The sequence below is a fragment of the Dermatophagoides farinae genome, chromosome 7, assembly GCF_024713945.1.
Source record: "Dermatophagoides farinae isolate YC_2012a chromosome 7, ASM2471394v1, whole genome shotgun sequence".
Taxonomy (NCBI): Eukaryota; Metazoa; Arthropoda; class Arachnida; order Sarcoptiformes; family Pyroglyphidae; genus Dermatophagoides; species Dermatophagoides farinae.
The window spans coordinates 4,131,288-4,145,543 of NC_134683.1; the positions used below are offsets into that span (position 1 = coordinate 4,131,288).

The following is a 14,256-nucleotide window of genomic DNA, read 5'->3' on the forward strand; positions in this document are numbered from 1 at the left end:
GCAAATTGTTAGTGATCATCATCATCATCATGAACGTAATTAATCGATGAAAGCCATAATGAATTGGAAAAAAAACAATGAATTTCTTCGTTGATGGAAATGATCCATTTCTTTAGTTTCTTTTTCTAGATATATCCAGAAATGATTAATTATTTGTTTATCTTGGTTCTGTTTCTTCTTCTTCTTTTTCTTCGTTGTTCGGATGTGTGCAATCATTTTTTGTTCAATGCTCCATGTCTTAGACAAACGAATAATAAAACGATTTATGGCCAGAATTCATTTTTTTTCTCACTATAATCAAACAAAACGAGAAAAAATAGGAAAAATTAAATTATCGAGATTCATATAAAGATTTATTTCATCTTTTTCCATAATAACCTCTCGTCGTTTTTTTTTCGTTGGTCTGGTGAGCAATTTATTTTTTTCTTCTTCATTCACCCCATGAATAACTATGTGAAAATTTTCACACACACACACACACATTTCTTTCTGTTCAAATTCAATTTGTTTTTATGTGAAATGATGACATTTTAAAATGATGATGATGATGATCTTGGGTTCAAAAGGTTTTGGTTTGTAATTGGGAAAAATTTTCAATTTTTTTTTCAAAAACAACAACAATCATCAACAATCATCAAATGTCGATTTGTATAAAATGTTCGAATTTGGATTCGAATTGCACATGCGTTGATATTCAGTGATATGATGATTGATGGAATAGAAAAAAAAATATACTGCTGCTGTTCTAAATTGCTTAATTTATTCGGGAAACTTAATTTCGGTTTTTTTTTTATTTTCGATTTCGGTTGGTTATATTTGAATTGAAAACTTGTATGTAATATGCACACACACACACAAACACACACGGAGAGAGAGAGAGAGAGACAAACACAAGAGAATTGGCCAAAAATAATCAGAATATAGCAAGATGAACGACGAGAAACTTTTCTTTTCTTTTCTTTTCTTGCTCACTTTCGTTCGTTTTATTTATTTTCCGGTTTCCGGTATTCATTTTCGTTTAGTTTTTATTATTATTATTATCATAATAATCAAACAAACATTTTATTCATTTCATTCATTTCACATTTGATAAGAATGATGATGATGATGAATTGTAAATGTTCATTGCATTTTTAAAAACTGTTGTATTGGATTGTTGGTTTATAAACGACCAGAAATAAATAAATAAATAAGCAATAAAGATTGAAGAAAAGTTTTTTTTTGTTTCTATCCGGTTCCGGTATTTGCCAAACAGTTTTCTTTTCTTCTTTTTTTTTTGTCATTTAAATTCATTCATTATGACTGGGCGAAAAAAAAATAACAAATATCAATAACATTGATGATGATGATGATGATGATTGAAACATGATCTGAATAAATATAATCATTCGATTCTATTTCCACCATATTTGGTATAGAATGACCGAAATAGAATCGAATTTGAATGATTCGAATCTTTCTCTATATGTCTGTGTGTGTTTTATGTTGGTTGATTATTCGTAGTTGTTGTCGTTGTCGTGGTCGTTTTTTTCCCTGGTAATGATAATCATGTGTTGTATACCAATATTTGATTGATTGATTCCCATGATGATAATCAATTGATGATTTGCGATTGTGGTGATGATGATGATGATGGTAAATATCTTTGATCAGAAAAAAAAAGTTTTTTCCATTGTGTCTGTCCAATATAATCTCTCATCAATCACCACGAATCAACACCATATTCACTGGTCTCAACTATCTATATATCGGGATTTATTTTCTACACAATACAGAATTTACAGAATTTGTGAATTTTTACAAAAGTGAAAATAAAAATCTGGCTAAAGCTTTTTTTTCTGTGTGTTCGATCTATCCAACAATGGACAACCAGATATATATGTTGGCCAATCCAGAATTTCATTGATAATAAATGTGAGTGACCAGGAAAAAATATTTTTAGGCGTTGGTGTATCGACAAAAACGAATAATAATAATAGTCGTGACCACCAGTGTAAAAGAAAGAAAAAACCGACCCAGAAAACCATTATATCGACAAACTATATATACGACAACAGCAACAACAACAACAACAACAACAAATAGCCAAATCATTATCAACGACAAACAAACAAAACAATCTTGTTTTCTTGTGTATCCATTGATCGAATATTTTGTAAGTGAAAGAGAGAAAGAAATTCTTTCAGATCATCATCATCATCATCATAAACTGGTAATCCATTTTATGTATATTCCAAGTCGATACAACAACAACAATATGGTGTTCAATATGGACAAAACTGGGTGGAAAATATTCTGGGGAAATTCATCATCATCATCATCATCATCATCGTAATAAAATGTGGAACACTACTACCCCTACATCATTGGAATTCTATATTCTACCATTGTTCATTGTGCTATTATTTTGTTGTGAAAATTACCCCAATGATAATCAACCTTAATGAACAACCATTAATACAAGACAAAATTTCAGTCTGTGTTGCATTTTTATTATACAATACACGACATCTATGAATGTCTCACTTGTCATTGATAATCACATAAATTATTATTATTATTATATGGTATTATATCACAGCCATGATGATGATGATTTGAGATTCACGAAATATGGAATCTGCCGAAAAAAAAACAACTGAAACCAATGGAATACGTGTGTTTGTGAATGAATGTCATCACATTTCATTTTCATTTTTGTTGTTGTTGTTGTTAATGCAATGAAAGAGATCATTTATTTTCATTGTCTGTATGTGTACAACAATCAAGAAGAAAAAAAAAGAGATGATCCACAATTGGAACATTTTTTTTACTACTGCTAGTGGTGGTGGCGGTGGTAAGCTATTTTTATCGTTTTTTTTTGTCGTCATTTGAACGATTATTTTTTTTTGTGTGTGTGTATGTCTATAAACGATCATCATGGCCTAATAATAATGACAATGATAATAGAATTTGAGGATTTTATTTGATCACCACCATCATCATCATCATCATCAGGGTCATCATTGGCCATCAAATGAAATTCAACACTGCCAGTTTATTTATTTATTTTTTTTTCGTAACCAGAATTTTAAAAACAAAAAAAGAAAAAATTCTTGATTCATCATCAAATGAAATGAAATATGAATGTTCATCATAAAATCTCAAAACAAAATGACCACCACCACCACCACCACAATACCAGACAACCACGACCACGACCACCACCACCACAACACCAGACATTATTATTGGTCAATTTTCAATATGCATATATGAATTATAATGGTATATGTGTATTGCTGCAATTGTCATTGTCATCATCATGATCCAATGCATATTGTATATGTATAAACACAGAAAGATAAAATATTCGAAACAAGAACAACAACAACAACAACAACAACAACCAGAAAAAAACCGAAAAACGACATTACATATTACATACCATCATGATTTTCATATGGTCAAAATAAAGAACAACAACAACAATAACAACAACTGAAAAAAAAATGAAATAACAATCAAGTTAATCGAATTCGATTATCTAAATTAAATCTCCATATATCTATTCGTCATTGGCCTGATTCTTTTATGCATTTATAGTCGTGTTCTTTTTATATATATTCGTGGTGGCGCCCAAAATGATTGTTGTCGTTGTTGAAAATGTATGTTTGATCCATGATAATGATTCGTTTGATGATGATGATGATGGTGGTGGTGGTTTTGTTCCAGAAGAAAAAAAAAACAAAACTACATCGAATATAAAAAAGAGAATCATGATAAGATAACCAAAATGAATCATTGGAATAGAAATAGACAAGATTTGATTATTATATTCCAGAATGATTTTGATATCAACAACAACAACAACAACAACAGGCACTGACATTGCCTGTTTTTTTTTTCTATTCTCAATCGACCAGTCAAAGTGAACAACGACGACGACGACTACGACCAAGATAGACCAACAAGAAAACAAATTGTCAATTGTCATCATCATCATCATCGTTGTAGTTTTTTTGGGTTTTTTTTTGTCTGGCTAAATTCAATGCGATTGCATGCATGCAATTATCTATTTTAGATTCGAAAACTGAAAACAACAACAACAACAACAACGACAACATGAACGATAATAATGAAAAAACATTTGGATCATTGGAACTAATTTTGGGTTTTTCTTTCTTTTTTTTTTGTTGTTGTTGTTACTGCTGCTGTGGTCATTTTAATATCATGGCCGAAACATTACCACGGTATTTTTTTGGTTTCATCGACCCAAATTGTCTATCCACTGTGTCCAGTGTCCATCATGTAATTTTTTTTTTTTGGCAGGCAATAGAACAATGAAATGAACACGGTAAACGGTGTGTAGGGGAAAAAAAAGAAGAAAATTCGTAAGAATAAAATTATTGCCGTTAATGGTTTGTTTTTTTTTCGTTTTTTTTTGGTTTGTTTTTTTTGTGTCTGTAATGTAGATTGGATCAATCAATGGGCGTAGTAATCATCATCATCATCATCATCAATGACAACCTAGCCAACAACAACAACAACAAATAAAATTGAATTTATGGAGAATGTGGATCCAAAAATGAAAATTGAAACTTGGTTCCACATTGCCATCATCATCGTGTTTTTTTTTATATATATCGTCATTTCATTATCATTTTCAATTGTCGTTTTTTGATAATGATGATGATGATGATCGTTTTTTTTCCTCTTCTCGCAATGCGGATAAATTGAATTTATTTTCAATTTTTTTTTTTATTTCAAGAGAATTTAACCAAACCAAACAAAAACAAACAAGAAAAAAAGGTCAATCATAAAGGTGTGTGTGTGTGCGTGAATAGAATTTTGAATGAGAAAAAATGATAATAATTCTTGAACACGTTATTGATGAATGGTAAGAAAAACAAAAAAAAACCATAAATGACAATCTCTCTCTCTCCATTCATAAATATCGTTATCTTATCATCATCATGATCATGATAATGATAATAGCCATGATCATTATCATTATGTTGATGATCATGGCCATTATCATTATAAGCATCATTTGTTTGGCTAATTTATTTTCTTCCTGGCTAGATACAATGAATAATTTTCATTTTTTTTTCAAATTTCAAAAATTTTTTTTATGGCCATCGATTGGTGGTGGTGGTTTCCAACATATTTGGAATCCTATCTGTCTCTCTGTCTCTGTGTGCGTATTCCACCTTGTTGGACAATTTTTTTTTTGTTCAATTCAAAGGAAAAAAAATTCAATTCAATTCAATTTGAAAATCGTTATCAAATGGACCATTTAATAATGGCCACCATACTTTACATTCAATTGGAAAAAAGAAGAAAATTTATTTCTCGAAATCTTTCTTGTCCAGATAGATAGATGTGTGTGTGTGTGTGTGGTGAGGTCATTTTACACCCGTGGGGACATTTATTATTTTCTAAATTCACATTTTCATGTTTTTTTTATTCTTCTTACTTCTGGTTTCTTTTTCTTTTTTTTTTGGTGAAATGAAATGAACATTTTTTATTTTAAATCTTTTTTTTTTGAAAAAAAACGAAAGACGAATTTCGCAATTGGCATCATCATTGGACAGAGAGAGAGAGAAAGTGAGAAAGAGAAACGGAGCGAGAATGTCACCATACACACAAAACGACGATCCATAATAATTATGGATCGTCGTTTTTCATATTTTCTCTCTCTCTCTCTCTCCGCTGGAGAAAATGTTATTATTACGGTCAATAAAATTTTCTGAATGATAATCGAAAAATCTGTGATCGTTTGGCCGTTTGTAAATGAGAACAGAGAGAGAGAAAAAAAATTCCAATCCAACCAAACAATACTCAATACTCTTATGGTTCGGGTGTTTGTAATTTCGGAAACGGTAATTTTTCACCCATTTTTATTTTTACCCACAAATCTCTCTATTTTTTTTTGTTGTCCAATTGAATTCTGTTTTTTCTGTTTTTTTTTGAATCAAATTTTTTTTCAACTATTCACTAGAATATACAATAGCCTGTTGTTATTCTTTTGTGTGTGTGTGTGTGTGCGTTCCAATTGGAACAGCAGCAGCAGCAACAACAACAATAACAACAAACGGCAAAACAAATTGCGAAAAATTATCATTATAAAATGACAAAACACATGATTAATATATAGTGGGCAATTTATAATTTTTTTTTGTGTGTGTGTACGAAAAATGAAAATGAAACGTTGAAAACGTTATTTCGGTGTTTCGAAACACCCAAAAAAAAAAAAAATCTGATCATCATCATTTCACACATGGTTGTGAAAATCGTTTTTTTATCATAACCAATTTTTTTTATCATTGAAGAATCACACACAGAATAATTTTACAATTTGAAAATTCAGTTTTTTTTTGTATTCTCATTATTATCATCACATCATATATATGGATCATCATTATGAAAATGTTGACTTGTTGTTGTTGTTGTTGTGGTTGTTGGTTGTTATTTTTCCATTTGATTCTGATTCTGTATCATAATCATATTGCTTATTTAATGGCCATGATGATAATAATTTGATTTTAGAACCATTTAATATAGATAAACAAAAAAAGATTAGCCATCACACACACACAAAAAAAACACCAACACAGATATCGGAAATTCTTGAAATATTCTGGTCACATACAGACATATGAATAGATATTGCCGGTGATAGAATTTGAATTTGAATTTCATCATTCATGAATTCTCTTTGAAAATTCTATTTTTATTTTTGGGAAAATTCTCATGAACAAACATGGTCATTTTGCATATATTTGCATAATTATATAATTAATATTAATCCTTTCTTTGTGTGTTAGGGAACAATTAATGAAAAAAAAATCTAGGTCATCAAGTGTGTTAGATGGTGACCTTTTTTTTCTCTATGATGATCATTCATTACATATACGTATATATCACACACACACACACACACTCACTCTTGCTGATTTTTTTTTCTTTCAATACAATCGATATTCATGCAGTATTTTATCATATCTTCACACACACACACACACACCTGCTTTTTTTTGTATGCACAGAATTTAGGATCTCGTGACAGCGAACAAATTGCCATTCATTCATTCATTCATTGAATGTCTAGATTTTTTTTTTGTTTTTTTTTCTCCCCTTTTATATCATGACAATTTTGGTCAATTTATAATAATCGCCCATTGTATTAAATGTCGTGAATTATGAATTGTATACGCACACACGTATATACGCCCAAAACTGGAAAAAAAATGAAAAAAAAATTACCTGAAAATTCATAATTTCAAATTATGAATAAACTGATGGCGCAATGATCGATCGATCAATGGATCGATGAATGAAATGCCAAGTGGATAAAAAAAAACCTTTGTCATGGACCTTTGTATGTGATCAGCATGGTGGTATGGTCACCACAATTATCATTCAGACACCTATTCTATTTGATATGGAATTTTTGACTTTGTTTGCCCTTCTATTCTAATTCCGGATAATTTGATTTTATTCGTTCAAATCTTAGCCAGAATTGGCTGACTGCTGTTTTTTTTCATTATTATTTAATATTCTGTATGTGGATTATTCTGTACGTTTTAGTTTCATCGATTCATTTGGGAGATATACTCTTTTTTTTATATTCACAACCATTCAATGTGTGTGTGTGTGTGTGTACGTGTCAATAGAATACAAATTCAATCGAAACAAAGAATCAAATAAAAAAAAAAATTGATTCGAACAAATTCCCAAATGATGATTCTCATCGTTTTTTTTTTTTGGTTGTTGTTGTTGCAAGACAAATTTTTCCAATATAGACAATACCCAACAATATGCATTATGGATTCTGGATCAAAAAACCAGAATTTATAATGCATACAATAATCAAAAAAGCTAAAGGCAAAAAAAATCATTCATCCATATCAATAATTACGATGATGATGATGATGTTGATGATGATTCGTTTGAATTCATTTAATTCATTCACTTCAGTTTGATGGTTCCATATCAATGAAATCAACCATCGTTCCATCAAGTTTTTTTGTTGTTGTTGTTGTTGAAAAACAATTAGTTAATTATTATTTAATATTAACCCGAAAAACCAAAAGAGAGGGAAATTCTCTCGGGTTTTTTCTTTTTACTTTTCAGTTGAATTTTATATGCGGAATTGTCGCATTATGCGATTCTTGTTGGGGTTTATCGAACCCCTTTTATGACTTGCCCAGGCTATTACGGATGAATGCACATGTTATGTGTTTTATACAGGCGCCCGGCGCCATATACATGGCCAACCATTTCATTATTATTTCAGTATTGTTTTTCATTCTTTCGGGAATTAGATCTAGACAATGTTTTTTTGTTTCTATTGTTCGGGTTACAGAGAAAATTAAAGTCATTACATATGTGGGTGGTTCATCACCACCACCACCACCGCAACCACAACCACCGCAAAACAAAACATTCGACCATATCATTGTTATGGACAACAACAATAACTGGCAAAAAAAATTCTTGACAAGAAAAATGATAATCATCGTCGTCATCATCATCATCAATGATGAATAGAACAGAGAGGAGTGGCCGGTTCGTTCGTTGGTTTAGTGGTCTCAAGAAACGGAAATTAAAACAGTTATTATTACATAAAAAATGTCATTTTGATGATCATGATGAGAATAAATTGGTGTTAACAACAACAGTACAGGATATATGATATGAGATAATGATGATAATAATAATCATAATTAGGTTTGTGATGATTATGAAATAATGGTGGTTACAACAACAACAACAACAACAAAAAAAAACCCTGCTGAAAAGAATTCGCGAATGTTTTGCATTTGTCATTTACCATTGTCAAGTGAATATAGCCTATAGAAGTTGTTAATATAGACTCGTTTTTTTTCATTCGAACACTAACGAATCGAATGATTATTCTGTGTTATTAGTGTTTTTGAATGATAATTAACAATAATCATCGATTATTATCATCAGTCAATATTCATGAAAATTTATTTGTATAAAAATATAGGTGGATAGTTCTGTGAGTAGAATTTTTTTTTTCTTTTTATCCACACACACACACACACATTCATCATCATTACCAATGATTTGGGCTTTTTTGTTTCGTTCAGTTCGAAATTAGTCGAAAAAAAACTTTTCGGAAATTTTTTTTCACATTTTGATTTTTTTTCCATTTTTGTTTCTCTCATCATCATCATCATCATGATATCGTCATTGTTGTGTGATTGTCAAATCACTGAATTTAGGTTATACAATTCCATCATCATCATCATCATCATTGAAATAATCATTGACTGTTATAATACACATACACATAGTATATGAATTTGTCACACAATCACCATAGTGTGTTACACCCTATTTTTTTTATTCCCTAAATATTCTTTGCATATCAGATTTTCATGAATATTTTATTATTCTTTGAAAAAAAAATTCATTGTGTGTGTGTGTGTGTGTGTGTGTTCCACACATGGATCTATCTGTGTATATCATATATGGTCTGATTGTTTTGTTTTGGCTGTCTGAATGGATCATGTGTATTGGATCCAACCGTGAATCGTGTTGTTGTGATTCAGTGGATTTTTTTTTTCAATTTCAAAAATTTTTTTTTTATTATTTTGTCATCCAAACTAAGATTTCATGTTGTCATTCCAAGATGATGATGGTCTGTCTCTTGGGAAGAGATTTTTATTTTTTGAAAAAAAAGAAAACGAAAAATTCAATTTTTTTTCCCCCACTGACAACAATTCTTTTTCTATATTGCATTCGCGTTGACATTTCATCGTTGAAATTGGAGAGAGAGAGAGAGAGAGAGAAAAATTTGAATTTCATATTTTATTACATGTCTACAACGACGACGACGATGATGATGTCAATTGTGAATTTGATTGGATGATGGACAAATTTATTTTCATAAATACAAATGGGTAAGGAAATTTTTTCTGGCCATTTAAACTGCTAGGGGGTGGTGGTGGTGGTTGTGGTGTCGGTGGTAGCTGTAGTGGTTGATGATGATGATGATAGTCATTAAAATGTAATCAATAATAAAATGGAATGGGTGTAGGTGTGTCTAACTTAATCTATGGACAAAGAGCGAAAAAGGGCGTCTCTTTTTTTTAGATCAGTGATGATGGTGATCCAGATATATTTTTTTTTCATCTAGTGGTCCCAAAGATACCACCACCCAGAATGTAAAAAAAAAAAATTTTTTTTTCACTGAAAAAAATCGGGTAATAATATTAATTAAACATACACACACACAACATGCAAATTATAATTATGGTGGAAAAAAAAAGTCTCACGACGGCAAAACTGGGACGGAAGAAAATTTTTTTTTCATTTTACCTGGATCATATTGTAGGCGACCTGCTGAATGATCTGCTATGAATGATCATCATAAATATGGAAATCACGAATTGATTGTGAATCAAATTATTATTGTTGTCGTCGTGAATGACTTTTATTGATTACAAATTGAAAACTTTTTTTTTCTTTTTTTTTGTTGTTGAAAAAAAGTTTGAAAAATTATTATTCACACACCAAGTGAGTGAGTGAACGATAGAATCGATTGATTGTTATTATTGTTTTATTCAATGAAAAATCAAAGAGAAAAAAAAATTGGAAAATTTATCGATTGATAATTTTTTTTTCTGAATATGGATGATGATCATCATCATTCATATTCAATTATTCATGATAGTTGAATATTGTCGAATTTGAATTTTTCTTTTTTTTGTACAGCCTACGGGAATCAAATAAAAGCTAAAACAATTGGAAAAATGAAATTTTAATTTTATGAATTGGACCAAAAAAAAAATCGGCAAGAAAATTTTGGACAAATTATGAATATTCACATAGAGCTTCGGGCAAATTGATTCTGACTGATGATGATGATAATGTAATTCAATTTGTGAACAAAAAAAAAATTGGCGCTATTTATTTTTTAAAAAATTTGAAATTTGTAAAAGTGCTGCCATCTTTTGATTGCGAAATAAACTTATATAGTTTATAATTTTTTTTTCACCACAGCAAATGGTAATGTTTCTGGTTCTAATTATATTAATTATTTGAATTTGAATGAATGAATGAATTGAATTAATCGATTAATCAATCAATCACTTACCATCTAATAACATTATTGAATGTTGAAAACATGCTAAAAGACTATTATTGTTACCGGAATAGTATTGATTTTTGATGATAATTTCTTGATTATGTTTATTATGCTAAATCGATACATAACAAAATGAGAATCAAAAAAATTAAAACAAAAAAAAAACAGACAAACAAACATACCATAATGGTAATATTATCCATACGAAGACCATAACAAAAATGATATAAAACAGCAAAATTTGTTGGACAAATATCTTTGTTTGTTGTACAAAGATTATCGAATATAGCTAAACGATCATAATCATCATCATCATTTGGTGGTATATGATCATGACGGCTTTTCATCGATATTTCCAACCGGATATGGTCAGTTTCTTGATTGGCAATCAGATCAACATGATAACGTAATAATAATTTTTGATTTACCGAATGTTCATTATTAAATCTACAAATTTTATCATCATCACCGCAGCCATCCACCGATACGGTTTGTACTAGGGCTAATTATTAAATTTTATTGTGAAATGATTGCACACCGGTACAAACAAAACAGACAAAAAAAATTCTACTCACCACCACTACAATCATGAAATTTTATTGAATTCACCATCAATTGACCAAAATTATCGATAACCAGAATCAGAATAAATAAAAATACCAAGAATTTGTTGATGAATAAAACAAATGAATTTTTTTTATTGTTAAACATTTTGTTATTATATTGAAATAAGAAACAAAACCAATCAAAAACCACAATCAGAATGTGTCCATTATTATTTCCATAAATGTGATCGATATTTATTATTTATATTGATCCATCGATCAATTGATTTATTGCATTATAGTACCACCATAATTGATTGCTATTACGTTGTTGTCATCAACACGCACACACACAGGTAATCTAATCTAATCTAATTTAATTTAAAAATTTACCTTGTGACCTAAAAAAAAAGAAAAAAAAATTTCCATCAATTAACCATCATCAAGTATTATGGAGATCCGTTCGTTATGTTTTTATTTTTTGGGAGCAATCAAATCAAATTAAATTACAGATGATGTGTCCAATATTTTTAGATCCATGGATGCAATAAGTTTGTTTTCATTTTTTCGTTTTTCCATAGATTTCACAATCATGATTCTATTCAAAAGAATTTATTTACCTGTTTACCTATCAGTAATGAGATGCAAAAAAATTTTTTTTTTGATATTTTTTAAATACGAAATTTCAAAATTTTTGTTTGTTTTTTTGTTTTCTTGAATTTTGTTTTCATCACCAGTTTTTAATCTCAATTTATCATCAACAACATCATCATGAGGATTTCAAATGAAAAATGCAATAATTTTTTTTTTGCTGGAATCAACATTGAAAAAAAACAAAAATAAAAATACACTCAAAAGCAGAATTTGAATGAATCCATCACACACACAAACAAAAGCAAAAGCCAAAATAACTCGATCACCTTCGTAATGTTGAAAAATAATTAACAACCGCGCCAATCGAATATAAATATGAATCAAGGATTTTTTTTTCGAAGAAAAATCTGCTGTATACATGTTGTTTCGATCACACACACACACACAAATATCATTTCCTTGAACAAGTGGAAAAATTGAATTGATAATGACGATGAATGAATGATTTTTCAAGTTTATCATCATCATCATCATCGTTTTTTTTTCTTTGCATTCAACAATCTTTAATTTGAAAAACTTTTTTTTTTTTTTTGGAAAAAAAAATATTTTCAATTAACAAATAACTTTAGTGAGATTGAAAATGAAAATTAAAAGATAAATTTATTTTCTAAATTTGTAAATTTTTTTTTAAATATTTTTTTTTCTTTGAATTTTTTACTGGTTTTTTTTTCAAAAAAAAAAAAAAACACGATGTAAAGAAAATGACAGACAAATGGATTGTTTCATTATCGGATGTTTTTTCTTTTTTTTTTCTTGGTTACTGTAAGCGATATATATTCGATTGTTTTTTTTTCGTTCTGTTTAAAATGGACTTTTCCATTCCATTTCAATGGATGCATTGTTTAACATTCCAGTACGTTTAAGATCATCAGTAGTTTCAACGGTAATCTGACGACCATAACGGCTCATATTGGAACGAAAATCTCGTAAACGTTCAATATACAAATGGATTTGATCACAAACATCTCTTGATTCATTGAATAGCCGTGCAGTAATCGATGGATGATTCTGTAATCGTTCAATTTGTTCTTTTTGTTTTTTTGTTCGTACAATTTCACGATCAATCCATTGGGTACAGGTTTCAAATTTTGTATCATTCATCATTTTTTTTGCATCATTTAGCAATTTAATTAGCTGTGTTTCTTGCTGTGATGACATGTTGATGTTGATTGGTTTTTTTTTTTTGAAAAAAAACGATTTTTTTGATAACGGAAAATTAATAGAAAAAAAAAACAAAAACAAAAACAAAAAATAATTCGTTGGAAAAAAAAACACGCACAAACAAACACGGACACAAAATATGACCCAAACCACACAAAACAAAAAACAAAAAATTAATCACACGAAAAAATCAATTTCGAAGATGGTCAAAATTCTTACAAAAAAAAATAAGATTTAGATTTTTTTTTTCGAATGAAATTGTTTATCAGTCTTTTTAAATACCTCTTTTCGTATGTTTGTTTGTTTGTTTGTTTGTTCACTGGATGCAATAATTGTTGATTTTAGATTGAAATTTAAATGAAAACAAAAATCAACGAATCAATAGAAAGACGACAACGACGACGACGACGACGACGACTACAATGGCAACAAATATATCGAATATTGAAGAATATCGTGAATCAAAGAGAGATTGAAAATAAAAATTCGAAGGCTATCAATATGTGATTACCAATACATTTTCAAATGTATTTTTTCTTCTTTTTTTTTGTTTCGTTTATAATCAAAAACTAGGTTGAATGGACAATTGTGAATCATCATCATCATCATCATTGATTTTGTGTCTTTGAATTAGAAACCTGAAATGAACAAAAAAAAATCTGTGTGTGAGAGAGTGTGTGTGTGTGTGTGTAGAATAGTGGTTTCTTCTGCATATATTGAGAGAAATTCATGAAAAAAAGTCAATTTAAAAATAAACAACAGTAACGACTTACGTTATGCACACACAAAAAA

At 29.3% G+C, this 14,256-nt stretch overlaps 2 protein-coding genes across 3 annotated transcripts; both read right to left on the minus strand.

Moving 5' to 3' along the window:
* Nucleotides 1-10,560: 10,560 nt before the first annotated feature.
* Nucleotides 10,561-11,934, minus strand: LOC124496492 (uncharacterized). 2 transcript variants are annotated; one of them, XR_012832333.1, is made up of 5 exons: nucleotides 11,680-11,934; nucleotides 11,287-11,606; nucleotides 11,114-11,216; nucleotides 10,845-11,040; nucleotides 10,561-10,752 (listed from the first exon to the last, which is right to left on the minus strand). XR_012832333.1 is itself a non-coding variant. In XM_047060010.2 (4 exons), the coding sequence occupies exons 1-4, from the start codon at nucleotides 11,813-11,815 to the stop codon at nucleotides 10,997-10,999; spliced, it is 603 nt and encodes a 200-aa protein (XP_046915966.1). In that variant the 5' UTR covers nucleotides 11,816-11,934; the 3' UTR covers nucleotides 10,561-10,996. The 2 variants fall into 2 exon arrangements, 1 of the variants encoding a protein (XP_046915966.1); XM_047060010.2 differs by having other exon boundaries at nucleotides 10,561-11,040.
* A 950-nt stretch (nucleotides 11,935-12,884) lies between these two features.
* LOC124497224 (uncharacterized) lies at nucleotides 12,885-14,069 on the minus strand. Its single transcript, XM_047060847.2, has 2 exons — nucleotides 13,747-14,069; nucleotides 12,885-13,678 (listed from the first exon to the last, which is right to left on the minus strand). Exon 2 carries the CDS (start codon nucleotides 13,459-13,461, stop codon nucleotides 13,105-13,107), a length of 357 nt encoding a protein of 118 aa, XP_046916803.2. The 5' UTR covers nucleotides 13,462-13,678; nucleotides 13,747-14,069; the 3' UTR covers nucleotides 12,885-13,104.
* Nucleotides 14,070-14,256: the final 187 nt, after the last annotated feature.